We start from the raw sequence: 20,627 nt of genomic DNA, 5'->3' as shown, positions 1-20,627 counted from the left end.
AAGAATCACGTACGATCTTGAGGGGAATCTTCTGCAGCATGTTTCTGTGGTTGACGGTGATGTACGCGGCGCTTAGGTCGACGAAAACTAGGCCTGTTATCTTTTTTTCTTCAAATCCATTCTAGATGTGTTCCGTCAGAGCTAGAATTTGGCTGGTGCAGGTCCTCCTAGGTCTAAAACCAGCTTGCTGTGGTATGATTTTTGAGTCAACCACTTTCTCTATGCGGTGCAGCATAAGTCTTTCATACAGCTTATGTAGGTGACAGAGAAACCAGAAGTATTTCCCAGGTTTTAGTATAGGTATGACTTTCGGTTTTGTACACAATTTTATGGTGAAAGAAGTGTCACAGTACCTTTTTGGCGAGCACAGTGGCGAGCAATAATTGATACCTGTTTTTTTTGCGTGTTTTATTATTTTTACCGTTAAGAAATAGTTGGTGGGCTATCTGGTTAATAGTAACTGTTTGCTGTTATGAGACATGTCCGTCCATACGCTTGAGGGTTTGTATATTTTTTTCTGTCAAGCTTCGCTCAGTGCTGTTATAAGGGAGTTGCCACAATTTAGTGTTTCCTTCCTGAATGGGTCTTTGTTAATATTCAAGTTTGCGTTTCTCCAGAAAAGTAGCATTTACCAACATGACTCTGCGGTTCTACTCAAGGAATCAAGGAATCTCAGAAGTCATTGCAAGAAGAAAACCGCTATTAGAGAAGAAGGATAAAAAATATTTTGAATGGTATACTTACCCTTACAACAAATCGTGATTTTGCGGAACAGTTGTACCTAACACTGCTGCCAACTTCATAGATGCCAATGTTGGTGTCTTCAATGGTAACCTCGATAGTGACTTCTGGGTTAGGATTTGTGGTGGTATCTGGGTTTTCAGTGGTTGTGGTGAAGCCGACTGAAACATAGTTGGTACAGTTAGTAAAATGATATTAGTTTATCCTTTATAGGTTTTCAACTGAGTGTTGGATGTTACTAATACACAAACATATATACATCATTGGCCGGAAGTATCACCAATGACAACATCAATACGAAATAAAATACGAACAGTTGAATTGTACTTTATGAGAAAGTGTCTACAAATCACAAGAGAGGATATAATAAGAACAGAGGAAATATGGATCAGAATAGAAGTAGAATGCTCAATTACAAAGTTGTACAAAAACATGTACAAAGAATGTCAGAGTAAAGGTGGCCGAAAAGAATATTGGGCCCGTCGGAGAAAAGACGAAGATGCAAGACCTGTTATGAGATGGACAACGTACCTACATGGGAAAGGCTATGATAGATAGAGATCTCAGAGGTAACTGGGAGAATAGAGTACTTTGGATGACAAAAAAGGTGAACTCATAATGGGAAAAAGCCGAAAAATAGATGCGGAACGATTATTTGAACTATTCTTTTGTTTCCGTATTATACTGGTTGAATCAAATTTCATCGATGATTATAAAATGGCGCGCAAAGACATACAGAATTCCTAAAAGTTTTTAATCCAGCTTAAATAACCAAGAAGTGAGATACTCCTAATATTGGTAACCATTTTTCTTTTAACGTTTGCTTTAAAGGAGTATTTGCTTTAAAAAAAAACTATGTAAAATGCATCGGTAAAACCAAACTCAGTCAAAAACCATCCGTTCCTCGATATAAACATAAAATTTCACTCGCTTAGTAAAGTGTAGTGTTAGTAATAACAGAAAACACCAGTCCTCACGAAATATTCCTAATATTTTCTACATAATTCTGCCAAAAGGTTTTTCATTAGAACCAGTGTTTTTGAAAATGGTGCTGACAATAATATGTTTGTTAATAATCACAGGACAAGAAGATTAATACAGAATAAAGATTGATCCTTATTATACGTTTCATTTAGAGTTTCCATAACTTATTCAATTAAATTCATTCTAGATGTACACAATTTTACTCCTGTTTAGAAATTTTTAAACCATTGCTGAGCATTGTTTGAGGATAACACAGTAAATATATGTCTCTCACTCCATGTTGTTAATAAACTGATTTCTCTCATGTCTGTTTTACACTCTAGATTTGATAGCTTGAAGCCAGCCTTTTGGTCGTCCCCTTGTCTTTGTTTTCTATATTTTCACATCAGGATTGTTACTGCCTGTCACTTCAGCTACTCTATTTCTTATGTCGTTGAATATGAGATTGTATTCTTGACCATCCCGGACATGTATAAATGCCTTTTCGGTTTCTCTCTCTCTCTCTCCTATAGTACCACAGTCCAAGTCGGGTCCTAGGCTCCACCAGCATTCGCCTGCAAGTATCTCTTTCCTCGGCTACTCTCCTCCATTTATCCAACCTCAATATCTCTTTAGCCTCGGTCCTCACTTCGACTATCCGCCTCTTCATTGGTCTTTCTACTGACCGACCTTCCACTATAGTTCCACTAAGCGTTCTGTCATTATCCATTCTTATAAGGTGACCTGCCCAGCGCAACATTTTTTGCATAATTTTCTACTTTTCGGTTTCAGTAATCGTAAAGTTTACAAGTTGTCCTCTTGTTAAACTAGTTATAAAGAATAAAATTGAAACGAAACCTATAATAAGAATCAACCTGTACCACACCAGTTAAAATACTTACTACCCCTACTTTGAAGATCTAAAGAGAGTCTATAGCTTCTATAACACCAAGTGTAAAAATTGATGAAAATATTGATATATAAACATTTTAAAAACTTAACACAATATTTTAAAAATATTATCATCAATAATCACATCCTTCTCTAAAGAGCTTGAAATACGAAAACTACCGATGTCTATAAAGTATAACTATACACAATAAAACACATGAACAACATATTTTGTAGTCGAATAAAGTCATCTATAACGTTCGACTTTATTTGATTACAATTTACTTACAAACCCAAATATTTTGCAAGTTAACGTCTTTTAAATTGTATTAATAAAAGTGGGGAGGAGGAAAATTATGTAACTTTTTTATGACAATTGGACTGGATGAGAGCACTAGAAGGAACGAAAGCGAAGATTAGAATTGTTGAGGTATATTGGACTGAAAAGGAAAATAAAATATTTAGTAGAAAACAGATCACGAGATAAACATCAAACATATTGGGGCAATCAAAATTATGATTAAAATAGCATTACAATTAGGCTGGTCTAAGATTCTTTTAGATGACATAAACACGATGAGCATAACAATGAATGCGGCGGAAGAAACCTTCGTTGAGTTGAAACAGAGTGCAGAAGCTGTAGGGCTAGCAATAAATACAACTAAAGCAAAACTACTCACACAATCCAAATCAAATAGACCGGCACAACAACACCACTTTATAGACGATATAGAAAATATGAATAGATCGTACTTAGGAATGGGCCTGGTCGCAAACATTGAAGAAGAACCGGAAATAAATAGAAGTCTTATGCTGGCAAATAAAGCCTATTTGGCGATGGGTCACACATTCAAATCGCGAGACGTACACCGGAAAACAAAACTCCGGGTATATAAAACAATAACCAGGCCCATGGTAAGTTATGGTTGTGAATGATGGGTTTTGACACAGAAATCTGCCAATGCATTACACGTGTTTGAAAGAAAAATATTACGTAGGATACTGGGCCCAATAAGTAAAAATAACAACTGGCGAATTAGGTATAATAAAGAAATATCAGAAGCAATAATATAGCGAACCAACTCTAGCATAATACACTAAACTGCAGAGATCTTGGGCACGGTGGGCAGAGCACGTGATCTGCATGCATGAGAATAGAATCCCAGAAACTTGCTAAATGCAAGAACGCAAGGAAAAAGACCTGTTGGAAGAACAAAAAAGAGATAGTAAGACGAAGTAGATGAGGATGCCAAAAACCTCCTAAAGAGCGTTCAATAAAAATAACAGTAGTAAATCGAAATGATTGGAGACTCTTGCTGAAGGAGGTCAAGACCTGCTTTGGGCTATAGTTCCATTGGATGGATGGAAAATTCTGTTAGACTGGCCAGTTACAAGCTACTGAAAGTTGAAAGGATAAAAAGATAAAAAATAATTAATGCATGTTGCAAAATAAAGTTGTTTTGCAGTTTTACATACAAAAAATGAATGGGCACGCAATCTATGTCGATAAGTATTGAATACCAGGTAGAAGTAGGAAAAAAAGCAAATTATTTCGGGTTATAGAAGGGTTAATATCTGATCCAAGAGAGAACCTAGAGAAATGTAAATTAGATCATATAGTGGATAAAAGAAATCAAAGACTAAATAGGCATAAAAAGGGAGGTATACCGAAATTGGATACAAACGAAAATTAAGAAGATAGACAGGAATATACATGACAAAGAAACGTATTCAATAAAATAATAATAAAAATGGAGGGATAAAAAGGCACTGAGCCTTATTTTTTAATCACAGAACGTAAACAAAATGAAAAAAAAAATCTGGCAGTGAGGGCCATCTGCTTATTTTAAGGGGGGTTCCCTTTAATGCAGGCTAATGACTAATTTAAAATTTTAACAATGTAAACCGTATATTTGTGTTTGTAAATGTCTATCTAAAACAAAAAGCGTCTGTTTCGAATTGTGATTGTCTTCAAACCTGGAGCAACAAAGACGTAAATATTGCCAATCTCCATTCTCGCCTTATTCCTCACGACACATCTGATAGTCTGAGGGTTAAAACTCACAACGTGGGTAAAGCTGGTGGCAGCTCCACCCGGGTATCTCGTCTCTTGAATGTCGTGAATGTTTAAACTCTCAATGCTTATGTACAGATCCGGAGAAGATGCTTTCCGGTACTTGCAAGTGAATCGCACTTGAGTACCGATTGGAGCCACGACCTCAGACGGCGTTATCTCCATTTCAATACCACCTACAGTTGTGCTATTGGCTATAGCAAAAATTTTTAATTATGTACCTTTGGGATAGCACTTTTCCGGATAATAAAGCCTAAATAGTAAAAGTCGAAACACAGACTTGGACTTAGATCTATCATAGTTTCAGAACAATCAAAAGAAATAATCGTCAGGAAGTAATGAAGCTCAATGTGAGAAAGTTTGTTTTTCCATTCTGTCGTCTTCTTCAGGTGCTATCTCCGCAATGGAGGTAGCTATTCGGACTTTAGAAACGGTTGTTATGAAAAGTTCATTTAACGTACATCCGTACAATTCTCTCAGGTTGGCAGAAACGATATTCTACGTCTCTCTATGTAGTTCAGAGAAATAAGGAAAAAAATATCCTGTTGGTGACACAACCCCCTCCAGGCCGAAACCAATTTTTTTGAGTAGTATGGACATCTATTATAATAACCTATATGTTTCCTGCAGCCGATTTTGATGATATTCATAATAATAAACAAATGAAGATCAAAAACGGTAAATTTTCGCTTTTTTCGTCTATTACCAAAAAGTTAAGCATTTTAAACAAATTTGAGAGTAAGAAACTCATAAATCGTATAAAAAACTTCAATATGGCGTTCGCTGAATATGTCTAGGTATCCTTATTGGTTGCTTAGAAAATTGCAAAATAAATCATAAATTTTGAGTTTTTAGAAATATTCATAACTTATGTAAATAGTCCAGGGCCCATCTGTTTTGAGATGGACGTTGAGAGGTGACTCAAATTTTTTTGAAGAAATTGCTTGAAAATAACTCAAATAATAATATTTGAGTTATCCTCCCGCTCAAAAAGGTCCGGAACATTGTTTAAATAATTAAAATGAAGGAAAAATTCGATTTTTTTCTTTGTTTTTTGATTACAACTTTAAAAGTATTCATTTCCCAGAAAAGATGTACTGACATAAAAGTTGCGTAATTAAATTTTCTACAATATGGAATTAATTAAAAGTTGAAAAAATAGTCACCCTTGTTGCAAAATAGCAATATTTGCGAAAAAGAACATACAAAAACAAGTATTTGCATTTTACGTTTTTCAACCATTTATGCTGCACTTATAACCTTTATATTTTACCCAGAAAAACTTTATGATACAGAAAAACAATACTGTAAATTTCATTAAGATCGGTTCAATAGATTTTGGAAAATAAATTTTGCAATCCAGCTTTCGCAAAAACAATTAATTTTTTTAAAATGTTACAGGACTGAAAATAAAGCAGATAGCAAGTTGAAATTTTTTTTTCGTATAGAAGTGTACTGTACCTTTCATTTGCAATTTGCAAAATTAAAATCGATTAACTACCACGGCGTCAGAAATTTTTTTAAATAAACATTAATTATTGGTGCTACGCGCAGGACAGCGATGTTCAATTCACATGAAGTTGATTTCCACCAAAATTTCTTCCAATCTTCATCTAATATATTATTTTCTTACTCTATATTTTTTTGTATTTTAATATTTTAATTCCACAAAAATCAAACTAATTTTATTATTGTTTGTGAAATATTGTTTAAACAATTGTATATGTTTAAAAATAATAAACATTTATTCTCAAGTTAAAATATATGAACAAAGAAAGGTTTTGCTAAAAAAAGTGTTATTTCAAAGGATAGAGTATGTGTTTTTATTTTGCAATAAACAAATTTGTTTATTTATATCGAAATGTAATAAAAATTAAAATGTATCAATAATTATCAAAGGTCATTGGAATGCCCAATCAGAGCAAACTATCCGGTGTCCTGCGCGCAACACCAATAAATAATGTTTATTTAAAAAAATTCCTGACGCCGTGGTGGTTAATCAATTTTAGTTTTGCAAATTGAAAATGAAAGGTACAGTACACTTCTATAAGCAAAAAAAATTTCAACTTGTTATCTGTTTTATTTTCAGTCCTGTACCAGTTTGAAAAAATGAATTTTTTTTGCGAAAGCTGGATTGCAAAATTTATTTTGCAAAATCTATTGAACCGATCTTAATGAAATTTACAGTATTGTGTAACTGTATCATATAGTTTTTCTGGGTGAAATTTGAAGGTCCTAAGTTTAGCATAAATGGTTGAAAAACGTAAAATGCGAATACTTGTTTTTGTATAGCTTTTTCCCAATTATTGCTATTTTGCAACAAGGGTGACTATTTTTTAAATTTTCAACCAACTCTATATTAAAGGAAATTTAATTACACAACTTTTATGTCAATACAACTTTTCTCTAAAATGTTATAATCAAAAAACGAAAAAAAAAATCGAATTTTTCCTTCATTTTTTGACATTTTGATTATTTAAACAATGTTCCGGACCTTTTAGAGAGGGAGGATAACTCAAATATTATTAATTGAGTTATTTTCAAGCAATTTCTGCAAAAAAATTTGAGTCACCTCTCAACGTCCAAATGTACTTATATTTTTACAGATGCGCCCTGGTCTAAAAAATTAACTTAGAATCTTCTTATTACATGGAATGCTGAGACTTCTGGTGCTTAAATCATACCCTAAATTTTAAAGCAATCGGTCAAATAGTTTAAAAGTTATTTAATTTGTTTATCCCAAATTAATTTTTTTGCAACACATAAGTCAGAAAATGATGAAGTTACAGTAATACTTTGGATAGTTTATAAAAGAAGAAGATTTACACTATTAATTTAATTAAAAAAAATGACCAAAAATATTTCTAAAAATTGCAAAATTATTTTGCAAGAACATGTGAATTAAAAAAAGGGGGGGCCAACTTCGTCCCTAATCGTCCTAGGACAATTGTTTTTCTTTCTAAACATGTATAAAAATTCCGTCTTTCCAAATATGAAAAAATAATTTTTCTACGGGTAACGGTTAAAAAGTTATTCTAATTGTTTGTAAGTAAGCAAAAGATCGACATGTTTTTGCAAAATAATTTTACACTGTTTAAAATTAATTTTTGTCATTTTCTTTTTTAATTAAGTTAATAGTACAAATGTTCTTTCATAAACTGTCCGAAGTATTACTCTAACCTCATAATTTTCTGACTTATAGTGGTGCAAAAAAATGAATTTGGGATAAACAAATTAAATAACTTTTAAACTATTTGACCAATTGCTTTGAAATTTAAAATATAATTTAAGCACAAGAAGTCTCAGCATTCTGTGTAATAAAAAGGTTCTGACTTAATCTTTACATAAGTTATGAACGTTTATAAAATCTCAAAATTTATGACTTATTTTGCAATTTTCTAAGCAAAAAATAAGGATAGACATATTCAACGAACGCCATATTGAAGTTTTTTTATATGATTTATGAGTTTCTTATTCTCAGATTTGTTTAGAATGCTTCACTTTTTAGTAATAGACGAAAAAAGCGAAAATTTACCGTTTTTTGATCTTTATTTGTTTATAACTATGTATATCATCAAAATCGGCTTCACAAAACATATAGGTTATTAATACAGATGTCCATACTACTCAAAAAATTTGGTTTCGGCCTGGAGAGGGATGTGTCACGAGAGAAATCTTATTTCTTTGGACTAATGCTGCTTTTCCCTTGAATCTTTCCCTGTATAATCAATTAGAGCAATCTGTATCTCTGCTCATTTGTAATTTGTCCGATATATTCCAATTTTCTTGTTGTGATGGTATTAAGGATTTCCATTTCTTTATTCATCTTTCTTAGAACATGTTTGTTTGTGACGTGTTCTGTCTACAATATTTTCAGAATTCTGTAAGCCCACAGCTCGAATGATTCCAGTTTTTTCATTGTTGCCGCATTCAGAGTCCAAGCTTCCATTGCATAAAACAAAGTCGAGAAAAAGCCCATAATCAACCTAACTCTTAGCTCCAATTTCAAATCTCTTGTGCTGAGCACTCTTCTCATTTTGTTAAAATCTGCTCTCGCCTTTTCTATTCTGATTTTGATTTCCTGGAAGTAATCATTTGTGGAGTTGATCGTTGTTACAAGATAGGTCTAATGGTCTACTCGTTCAACATTAGTTCCGTTGGCATTTTGGCTGAGAGAGCTATGAGAATCGGTAAGAATAAGAACTCGCGGAATGTTAGAGGCATTTAAATATTGCAAAGCTTGGTATATGGTATAAAGTTCTGCCGTGAAGATGGTTGTTTGTGATAGAAGTTTGAACATAAGATTAGATATAAATCCAAGTCTGTTTTTGTTTATGATTTTTTATTAGAACAATCTTGTAGTCCTACCTACCTGCAGTATTTTAGTACTAGAGTAGAAAAGACCTTGGCCTTAGTATTAAAATATTTTGATGCGAAAGTGCAGAAAATTTAGAGCCATTGAAGATAGCTGTTATGTTTGATAAAGCATTATAGATTTTATAAAAAGAGTATGTTAATCTAAGCAAAAAAGCACAATATTAAAAATATTTTTAAGTATTTATTATTTTCTGTCTGTCACGTTAAAAATTAAAATCAGTGGCACTGGACTGATTGCCGACTACTAATTAAAGATGTTTCTCTTTTACTCCTGAACGAAGTATGGAAGACAGTCTAAAGAAAAATGGTAAGAGATCGTTAGTCATATCTTTGATAGGCATTAGTATTGATAGAAAGTAAGATAGCAACGGGGAGAAATATAACTAGATAAGTCGACCTCACATAGATATAAATTCTTCTGAAAATGTCACATTTGTTTTTATGTAAATTAACAAAATCCTTGTCTTCGATCTATTGTTGCGACTACAGAAGTCCTAACAGTGTTTTTTACTTCTTTTATGTCAATTTTAATTTAAATCAAGACCAATTTAATCTTAATTTCTGAGAAATGAATGATCTACGTTGTAAAACTAATATCATTACTAGTATCTGTCAAACTTCATCAATATTCTGCACTTTGAGCAAATCTTAGATCTTTCTAGAAGTTATATAAAAGTAAAACTATGTACACTATTCATCTAATATCAGAAAACGTGCTACATGCAAATAATATTGTACTGCAGTCAATTAAAATAGTGCTTATAGATGTTACTTCGAAAAACTCGTCTTACCTGCCATTCAATGTAACAGAAGATCAACCAATAGTTAAAAATTAAGAAAAACCACAAAACAATAACATGTTTTACATGCTTGTTTCCATTAGTCCAATAACTTTTCGTTTTACCCTCGTATATAAGAGGTAATGGAATATCACAATCATTAAAAGTTTTGCAGATTTAATTTAAAGAATCTGTGTCGTAGTACGTTCTTTAACAATAAAATATTGCAAAACCTCTAAATTTTAAAGAACCGCTTGGATTGACATGAAATTTGGCATAATACACATAGCTAACAAGTCAAAGAAAAAAAGTGATATTGTGCCGATATGTGCTTTTGTCCCGGGGGTGGTTTTCACCCCCTCTTGGCGGTGAAACAATATTCGTCCAAAGTAAGTCCGGAAATGGATAAACTAACTAATTTTAAGTAACTTTTGTTCTATAGAGTTTTTTCACTAAGTCAATACTTTTCGAGTTATTTGCTAGTGAATATGTTCATTTTTTCAACAAAATAACCACGCTTTTAGACGGTTTTTCGCAAATAACTCAAATAATAAGTATTTTGTCGAAAAAACATTATTGGCAAAAAATATAGCCTGTAAAAAATTAAAAAAAAAATAGTGTGTATATCACGTCTCTATACCTAGTAGAAGCAGAGTTTTAGCTAATGAATAGGTTCATATTCTTCAAATTCCAAATGGAATACTTTAACGTGAAATAACCAAAAATGAAGCACATTTCGGGGAAAACTCATTACAACTTATTTAAAGTGTTTAAAGAAAGCTTCATTTTTGTTTTATAAAAAAAATTTCTAGCATCAAAAGTAAACAAGTTACGCTCAAAATAAAGTTAGTCCCTTTTTTTTGGTTAAAAAATCGGGAAAATCACCCCCTAATTAGTATCTCAAATGAACTTAATCGTTAAGACTTCACAAGTTTCTTGACTCGTGTATGTATTGTATATAAGTATGATCTGTAAGTTTCATCGGTTCAAAGTCCTTATTTTTGAAAGGACTGTAGTTAAAAGGGGTTGAACGAGTCACTGATCACGAATGCATGCAAATTTAGAAACACCAAATCTTAATCAATTTTTGTTTTACAGAAAAACAAAAAAATACATGATATTCAGAAAAGCAATGCTGACTTTTTTTGTTTTTCGAGATTTTTGGTATCTCTAACAATTTTTAAGTTATTTTGAAAAAAAGCATATTTTTCAAAATAAAATTTTTTAAAAATTTTACTTTAAAATCAAATTTTTTCAAAAATAAGCACTTTGAATAGATGAAACTTACAGATCATATAAACACAACATAAGAAAAATAATTTGTGGAGCAGTAACGATTAATTTCATTTAAGTTGCTAATTAGAGGGCGGACTTCCCGATTTTTCTTTGCCAAAACAAAAGGGACCAACTTTATTTTGAGCGTAACTTGCTTAAATTTAATGCTAGAAACTTTTTATAAAAACAGAAATAAAGCTTTTAAACACTTTTTTAAAAAAGTTAAAATGGGTTTTCTCCAAAAAGTGCTTAATTTTTTGGATATTTCACTTCGAAATATTCTATTTGAAATTTGTTGAATATGAATCTATTCTTCATTGGCTATAACTCTGGTTCTACGAGGTCCAGAGACCTAACGCGTACACCTTTTTTTTACTTTTTTACAGGCTATATTTTTGCTAAGAACGTTTTTTTCGACAAAATACTTACTTTTTGAGTTATTTGCGAAAAACCGTCTAAAAATGTAGTTATTTTGTTGAAAAATGAACATATTCACTCGCAAATAACTGGAAAAGTTTTGACTTGGCGAAAAAGCTCTATAGAACAAAAGTTACTTAAAATTAGTCAGTTTATCCATTTCCGGACTTATTTTGAACATATATTTCTTCACACCCAAGAGGGGGTGAAAGTCACCCCCAGGGCAAAAGCACACATCGGCACAATATCACTTTTTTTTCTTTGACATGTAAGCTATGCGTATATGTCAATCCAAGCGGTTCTTTAAAATTTAGAGCAAAAACCGTGAAAGAATGGACTATCGAGGAGAACCAAAAGAAAGAGAACATCGAGTAAAGACCACGTGTTCACTTCAGAAATCTGCGTGTAATCGTGTTTATAGAAACAAGTCTAGAAGAGCCTCAAACAGATCTGGAGTAGCCTATAACAAGTTTAAAACAGCTTTAGAACCACCTAAAATCCATACGATCTGGTACAGAGTGGTTAATCATCATCTTTGGCTTTTATAACTCTTCGTGAGTCTTTGCCCCGTTTACTATTGTCTTCCATTGGTTCAGATTCTGTGCTACTATTTCCCATGGTATCACTTCCATCTTCTCCAGGTCTTCTTACAGAGTGGTTCAGACATGTTATAATCTGTTTCAAGCTATTTTAGAGCTATTTCTAGATATGTAGTCCATTCTGCGCAGATTTGTGACGATAGATTGAACTGATAGGCAGTGTTCCGACAGACCCTGTATCTATTTATCTTAGATAATTGAGAGCCATTAGATGAACAAAAAGTAGCTCTGAATCTATTCATCATGATTTTTATCTATTTTTCTTCTACTTTTGTAGAAAGAGGTTGTTTAGTATATGCTAATTTAAATTTTGCAATTTAATTTTGGTCGCTAGGGTATATTACTTAGAGTTTTGTGGCAGGAATTTTTTGTCTCGATTTTAAACATTGGTATCACTTCCTATCTTGGTTCTAGTATAACCTATACTATTATAATATATACAAAAAAACTATGTTTTATCTAATTTTCTCACTTACCTTCAAATTCGCAGTTTCTACCAGTAAATTCGGGTTTGCAGTGGCAAACTACTCTATGATCTGGACCTAGTTCGCAACTTTCTTCGTTTTCGTTACATGGGCACTTTGAACAAGATCCCAACGGCCTGGATTGATCGTAGTAGAGGTCTTTGTAGTATCCGGCATCGCAAGATTCACAAGAGGAGCCTTCGTATCCTTGAGGACATCTATAAATAAAGATTGTAAGTATATAAGTGGGAAAGACTAATGAATCATTTGTTATCAAGAGTATTTTTCTGTAGGTACTGCATCCACCATTAGAATGGCACGTGCAAGGATTCAAAACATTGTTATTAACATAAATCTCAATGCGATTTAGTTCAGGCCTGTTAGGTGGCTGAGCAGCTCTACTTGTCTTCTCCTACGTTAATAACTAAATTTGATATTATGCAGTTTAAGCCCCTTCTTCTTTAACCTACTCACGGGGAAAATTATAAACAAAGTAACATCTCTTATTCTCGGATATAGAATGGGCAACAAAAGAATTGGTATGGTGTGTTACGCAGATGATGCAGGAATTATTGCTGAATCAGAAGATGATCTTCAGAGACAGCTCTTTCAGTTCTTTCAAGTAAGCCGCCAACTAAATATGAACATTTCTACCAACAATACTAAATGTATGACAATAGAAAAAGATCCGCTCAGATGTAAGTTAGTGGTTGAGAACAACCCCATAGAACAGGTGATGCAATTCAGATATCTGGGCATAGATATATCAAGCACTTACAAGCATTGTCAGGATGTCTGCGGGAGATAGTCTGGTCAAATCCGTATATGCTCACAGATAGTAAAATTAGAATCTACAAGACTTGCATACGACCGATCATGACATATGGCATAGAAGTGCGCGAAGACACCAACAAAACGAAACAGATACTAAGAGTTGCCGAAGTGAAAACCCTAAGAACAATGGTGGGGAAAAAAGAAGAGACAGAGTAAGAAATACAGACATTAGAGAGCAATGCAAAATTCAACATATTGTAAGATGGGGAAGGCAGCGCAAGAGGATGAGACGAATGGATGAGAATAGACTCCAAAAAATTGCGCTAGAAAACAACCCGCCCGGTTCAAGACCCCCCGGATGACCACCTAAAAGATGGAGGGATAGTTGGCAATCTACCTCCCAGGAAACTAACCAGAGGCAGCTTCAGAATTAAACAGATCGAAAGATCTCCAAGAAGTAAAAGAAGAAGAAGAAGAAGAAGAAGAAGAAGAAGAAGAAGAAGAAGATATTATGTAAACAAAAATATGACTTAAACAGTACTCACCTACAGACTTCTACGCTGGTAGCCCTGGAATTTCCAGTGATCTGTTCAACAGCAGTGTCAAGAGTAATGTCGCTCAAGTATGCATTGCTGGTATCGCTGGACTGCGTAGCTCTTATTAAAATGGCGTCGATTTTAGCTAAAGTGGTAAGAATATCTTCTCTGGAAGCAGGTTTAGGTCCTTGGTTCTGATCCCATCGGAACCAGTTGGCTGACGGATGGATTTTAACTGAAACGGGCTGTAAACAGATTTTAGCGAAACAGTCGATTAACATAAAAACTAATAGACCAATAATTGAAGGTTATTGTACTTACGTTGACGATTTGTTCTCTTTGTTCTGCAGGATTGGTCCAGAAGATCGTAATTCCGTTACCAATGATAATAACGTCTTTATCTGGAACATATCTGGCTTGTGGCCTTTGGGTGAAACGCTGAGAATACTCCAAATTTCCTCCATAGGATTTAACTTGATTTCCAGTGAAAGTGCTTGGTAGAGACCAATAAAGGGTTTCTCTGTTGCTTGGTAGGAACCCGTGGCTGATTTCGTTCATCAATTCGTCGATGTCGAAGTTATCACTAATTCTGGTGCGGAGCAAGATATCTGTTATGGTGAATCCATGGGCAGCCTGAGTGATCTGATAAGGAATTTGTTCGATGTATAGGTTGCTCTCACTACATTCTGACACGATACCAGAGCAGAAACAGAATTCACAACCGTCGATTGAGCTGGAGTTAAGACCGAAGGATCCGCTGCGACAACGGTCACAGTTGTTACCTTCAACATTCACCTAAAATGGTATTAAAAAGAAATAAGCAAGCCCCACAATGTTTCCAGATGTATCTTACCTTGCAAGCACATCTGCCATCTCTACAATCGGAGGAGAGTGAACCTCTAGGGTCGCAATTGCATGGTGGTGGGGTTCCTCTGTAGGTGCAAGGCACTCCGTTAGATGGATCTCCATTATATCCAGGCAGACATTCATCGCAGTAGTCTCCAGTAGTGCCGTCTTTGCAATTCTAAATAAACAGAGCATAAAAACATATTAAATCGGGATGAAACAAGTTTTATATATAGCTATCCTTACCAAGCAAAGTCCGGTATCAGGATCACATTCGTTTGAATATCCATTGCAGTCGCAAATTTCGCAGAGTCCCAGGTACAGACCGTTTGGTGTTCTTGTGTAACCAACATCACAATTCTCGCAAGACAAACCAGTATAACCAAGTGGACAATGGCATTGTTCAACTTCTACAGCTCTTTGGAGAGAACCTGTGTTGCGTTCGTTGGCGATGTCCAAAGAGACAGAAATAAGACTGAAAGAAAATATCAATCACAGCACATTTTCTACAGTACCGGAAATCAATACGATAATGTAATTAAGGTAATGGAATTTTGATACTTACGAGGATTCCTGAGTGTTTGTGAAGTAAGTAGCCTTGACGTAGATAGCTTCGAGATCAGCCAGGACCATAAGAAGATGTTCTCTATCGGCCAACTGTCCATCAATACGCTGCCAGTACTGTTCCAATACGGGTACTGCGAAAGTTTGTGGCGCGTTTGGATTTTGTTGGGTTTGATTGCGGTTGTAGTACAAAAGATTGATTTTGTTTTTCTAGAAGAGACAAACAATAAATTAATAGCGCGTTAACATTAAAAGTAAAGTTGTAATTTATATTTCTAACATGACAGAAACATTTGGTTTTTAAGAGAACACACCACGATTTGCTCTGAGGAGCCTAAGAGGATGAAATGTGCATAAGCGAATGGTAGTGGTCTCTGTATCGAAACTAAATCTGAAACCGTCTTTTTTTACCTCCGTTTACTCACAAATTGAGTACTGGGAATCAAATTCTTTAGAGTTTTGCTTAGATAAATTGACGTGTTGTGGAATGCAAATTGTAGATTCCCCACGTCTACTTATTTTTCGTCAGTTTGTGTCTCGTCTTCATATGCAGACACTTACAAATGGAAATTGCTGTCTGCATATGAAGACGTGTCCACGAATGTGTTAATATAGATCATGAAATATACTAAATTTCTTGAAAATACTTACACTGACGAGTTCGACATCGGCTGCATTGTTTCTAGAACTCTGGCCACCAGGTATTGGTGTGTGACGCAGAGAGTACCTCAAGTAACCACCATAAGATGTTAATTTGTTGCCCAAGTACCGGGACGGAAGTGACCAGTAGTAGACGTCGGAAGACCTGAATCCACTGTACGAGATTTGACGGCTTTGAGAATCTAATCTTATGCCTTGTGTGATCGGGGTTTCTCTGTCAGAGTTGCCGACAATCAGGAAGTTCTGTTGTGAAGATACGAAGATGCTGGATACCTATAAAAAGTATATTGTTTATGTACTTTCTTAACTAAATTATCTTTTTGTTTTTATCAACGTTTGTAGGTTTTTATTAAGTAAAAATTTTAAGCTATCAATATTTTTTTTTTAATTATTTTAGACTTACCTGTTCTCTGTACCAATTGGAGCTTGAACATTGCGAAGATACTCCCATACAGAAGCAGGATACACATCCAAATTGATTCTGGGTGCTCAGGTGGAAAGAGTTGGCCTTACATTGATTACAGGTAGGACCAGTTACCAAATTCTGCGAAGAAAATATGTACATAATCATTAAAAAAACGTTCAATATATATTATTTATTAAGCTATACATTTTAGTATTCATCATGAAAATATTATAGCAGGCAAATAGTGGTATTGAGAGCATACGGCTCCACTGATAATAGTCCGGTGCACAAAAATAACTTGCTCATAAATATCTTACAAGAGATTAAAAAAGTGAGTTCAACAAAAAAAAATAATACTAGCGGGGAACCTAAATTGAAGAACAGGGAAATAGCAAAATGATAGCACAATGGTTCGTATGGAGCGTGACAAATAATGAAGAAAATACTAATTGAGCTGTATGATTTGAACGACCTGAAAATTATAACATGACAATTCGGCTTCTTCAGACAAAAGGGCATACATAAATATACGTATAGACAAACAACGAGAAACATGACATTCATTATCGAGTACATAATATTGTCAACAAAAGTAGTACTATCAAAATTAAAGGAGCACGAGTAAAAGGAAGAACTGAATGTATCGGTGATCACAGATTAAAAATTTCAAAAATGTTGTTTAAAACCACAATTTTGACTGAAAATAAGTAATAATAATGGATAAGGAATATGAAACAAAAAGAGGAAGAACAAGAAGAGAAGAGAAAATATGAATAACAATAATACAAGACTTTTTTTTAACATTTCCACAAATATTTTATTGAAAGTAAGTCTTCGGTGATAGAATAAAACATGACGAACTGATGAAAATTTTAAATTCAATTGGTCTAGACAGCAGAGATCGCCGTATAATAAACAATATCTATTACGAACAAACTGCAGCTGTTAGAGTAGGGGATCAGTTTACAGACGACATAAAGATAAAAATAGGTGTGCGACAGGGATGTATATTGTCCCCATTATTGTTCAATACATATTCAGAGCACATTATGAACCTAGCGCTAACAGACATAGATGAGGGAATACTTATTGAACAACATAATATACGCTGATAATACTGTCATTTTTGCAGACAGTCTTGAAGGTCTGCAGACACTTGTCTCCAGGGTGGCAGAAGTAAGTAGCAGGTTTGGGCTTGATTTTAACATCAAAAAACCAAATACATGGTTATAAGCAAAAATAGGATACCACCTGGTCAATTACTAGTTAACCAACAACCTATAACACAAATCACCAACTTTTGTTATTTGGGTACAAACTTAAATGCACAGTGGGACCAATCGACGGAAATTAAGATAAGGATCGAGAAGGCAAGATCAGCTTTCGTCAAAATGAAGAAAATCTTTAACAGCCACGATATAAAATTGGAAATAAAGGTTCGTTTACTAAAATGCTACGTATTCTCCGTTCTTTTATATGGCGTGGAGTCATGGACCTTAACTGAAGCATAACTGAAGAGACTCGAAGCATTTGAGATGTGGTGCTATTGACGCATTTTGAGGATTTCCTGGATAGACAGAGTTACCAACGAAGAAGTTCTACATAGAATGGATAAAGAGCGCGAACTAGTCGTAACCATAAAACGTCGCAAACTGGAATACCTGGGCCATATAATGCGCAATGAACAACGATATGACCTACTTCGGACCATACTTCAAGGTAAAGTGCATGGGAAAAGAGGTCTAGGACGAAGAAGGATATCCTGGCTGCATAACCTGCGAAAATGGTTTAACTTAACCACTATCGGACTTTTCAGGGCAGCAGTCAACAAAGTCAGAATAGCCATGTTAGTGTCCAACATCCGTACTGGATAGGCACCATAAGAAGAAGAAGTCTTCAGTGTTTTATTGTTAGATAAAATGAATTTCAATCAAGTAACGGTCGAATCCATCAAACATGAGTAAGGCAAAGTGTATAATAAATAGCAAGAATACGAGTTAAAGCAGAAGAGGAGTAAGCTAAATAATAGATAATGTTACCGACAAATAGTATACAGTGTTCTGAATACTTAATATTTTTAAATAAAAAACTCTCATTTTTCATTTCAAAACTGTAAATTTTTCAAATTTATCCAAACATACTTTCACAATTAGATATTTACCGTAAGGATTCCAAAAGCATAGCGTGAAAAAATAAATAAATGTTACAATAAACAACTAAAGTTAGAAGTTGTAAGTTGATCACTATTTGATTGTCCTCGTTTCAATATTAAACACTTTAAAATAGATAAAAGAAAAAATGTAGACAGAAAAGATATAAAACGATAGACAAATTGGATGTAGAAAAAGTTTAGAGCTTTCGAATTTTGAAGTGGTATACTTTTCATAAATTTACTTCATTGGAGTCATATAAAAGATAAGTGAGCAAATCTTTACATTTCTGACCAGTTCTGTCAGAAATAAGTGCCTATTGTTTTGATTTTTCTAATCAGAATAAATAATGTAAAATCTGCTTGTCTAATGCTCTTATGACTGTCGAATGCATTTCATCCTGAAGATGCATACAGTGTAATAAAAAACATCACACTACTCTTCACTTTGATAGTTTTCGTATCAGCTTAGTTTTACTTTGGATAAGATTTAAACCAAATCTAGTTTCTTCTTATTCTTTCTCATAATACTTAGTGCCCTTCAGAGCGTCGAATGTAGAGTTCCGCTTCTTATCCATTTCTTCCACGCAGTTCTCTTGGTGACGAGGTTCTTCATAACCCTTATATTCATGTCTCTCTTTTCACATATACCATGGATTTGGTCCATCCATGTCTTCTCCTGGTTTCCCCTTTTTCTTTTGTTTCCCATTTTGGCTTCACGTACCTTCTTTTTAGTCTCCTTTACTCTATTCGCTCTATGTGGCCAAACCAGTTCATTGTTTGTTTCCAATTTTCCTCATTATCCGTTCTTGCTTCAGCTCTCTACTTATATATCTACATTTCTAAACCTTCGAAACTTCGTAACTCCAGCTATTCGTCTCATGTATTTCATCTCGATCGCGATCATTGCTGCATGTTTCTATTGCAATAAATCTAGTTTAAAAGTGCTTATATGTACTTGAGCTAAAAAATAACAAACATTACAATACCTTGCATCTACAACGTCCAAACTGATCGGGTCTAGTGTCGATTGATCCAGCGGGGTCACAGTATGGTCGTGGTGGTGGTCTTACAGGCTTGCAAGAATCGCCGGAAACTAGAGGATTGCCTTCGTAACCCGGGGCGCAAGACTGACAACGGTTGCCTACGTAACCTGGAGGACAGTTACAGACGACATCACCATCGGCACCTAGTTGACAGGTTCTGCCAAATCTGGAAATATTTATATAATGAATACGATACAAATTGCACGCATAAATGAGATACTTACTGATTTTCAGGTGTAGTATGTGGACATGGGCAAACTTGACATTGTCTTCCGTCGTTGTACATGCCCGGAGGACATTCGACTTGTTCTTTGGTACACAATCCCAACCATGGTCCGTTTCTTTGACGTGAGAATCCAGGCGCGCATTTCTATAATACAAATTTAAACGTAGTAAAAAATAACGACTTCAAAGTACCACAGAACAATAAATACGTACGTTAAGTGTCAAATTCCAACAGTCAACAAATGTGTAGTTTAATTGTCAATTACATAAATATATTTACTAATTTATACTATCAAATCAAAATAAAGAACTAAAGGTATTACAAAATATTTGGCATGTACGTCAAGTGCCAAACTTGTCAACAGTCAACAAATTCAGATGTGTCAAAAAATATGTCAAGTGTCAACTTTCAAAAAACTAAATTCTTTGAGGTTTACAGGATTAAATAAATCAACATTCTAAGTAAAAAAACGAATTTCTTACCTCACAAGATGTTCCAGAGTACCCAACAGGACAGGTACATTCTTCAACGTAACTAGCAGGTCCAAGTCCGACATTAGATATACCAGCAGAGTCCATCTCAACGTTAGTGATGCTTGTGTTTAGCGTACCTTCGTTGTACTGAAGTTTGATCAAGATTTTGTCGACGTTTTCGAGCACCATCATGATTTCTTCTCTGGTAGCGACCTTTTCGCGTGAACCTGGTGATCTCTCAACCCATTCGCCTTCGAAGAATCGTACTCTGATGTTCTCGTCGGTGTTTGGTGCCGGTGCGTGAGAAGAGGTGTGCAGCAGGGTATATCCGTTTCCCTAGAAGTTTCCTGTTAGTATCTATATAGTT

At 34.4% G+C, this 20,627-nt stretch overlaps 1 protein-coding gene across 37 annotated transcripts in view; it reads right to left on the bottom strand.

Annotated features, from left to right (window-relative positions):
- Positions 1 to 20,627, bottom strand: part of LOC114332075 (basement membrane-specific heparan sulfate proteoglycan core protein) — a 1,202,649-nt gene that overhangs the window by 61,528 nt on the left and 1,120,494 nt on the right. For 36 of the 37 annotated variants that reach the window (XM_028281834.2, XM_028281940.2, XM_050653272.1 and 33 more), the window contains 13 exons: positions 20,270 to 20,596; positions 19,786 to 19,931; positions 19,505 to 19,727; positions 16,364 to 16,504; positions 15,952 to 16,233; positions 15,302 to 15,510; positions 14,983 to 15,211; positions 14,744 to 14,914; positions 14,212 to 14,685; positions 13,900 to 14,135; positions 12,593 to 12,798; positions 4,573 to 4,863; positions 745 to 902 (listed from right to left, as the gene is read on the bottom strand). In XM_028281834.2, coding sequence (XP_028137635.2) covers positions 745 to 902; positions 4,573 to 4,863; positions 12,593 to 12,798; positions 13,900 to 14,135; positions 14,212 to 14,685; positions 14,744 to 14,914; positions 14,983 to 15,211; positions 15,302 to 15,510; positions 15,952 to 16,233; positions 16,364 to 16,504; positions 19,505 to 19,727; positions 19,786 to 19,931; positions 20,270 to 20,596 — 3,093 coding nt within the window. The remainder of the gene's footprint in view (positions 1 to 744; positions 903 to 4,572; positions 4,864 to 12,592; positions 12,799 to 13,899; positions 14,136 to 14,211; positions 14,686 to 14,743; positions 14,915 to 14,982; positions 15,212 to 15,301; positions 15,511 to 15,951; positions 16,234 to 16,363; positions 16,505 to 19,504; positions 19,728 to 19,785; positions 19,932 to 20,269; positions 20,597 to 20,627) is intronic. The other variant, XM_050653273.1, reaches the window with a different exon arrangement.

This window comes from Diabrotica virgifera, chromosome 6 (assembly GCF_917563875.1).
Source record: "Diabrotica virgifera virgifera chromosome 6, PGI_DIABVI_V3a".
Taxonomy (NCBI): domain Eukaryota; kingdom Metazoa; phylum Arthropoda; class Insecta; order Coleoptera; family Chrysomelidae; genus Diabrotica; species Diabrotica virgifera.
This window is presented reverse-complemented; position numbering and strand designations above follow the sequence as displayed.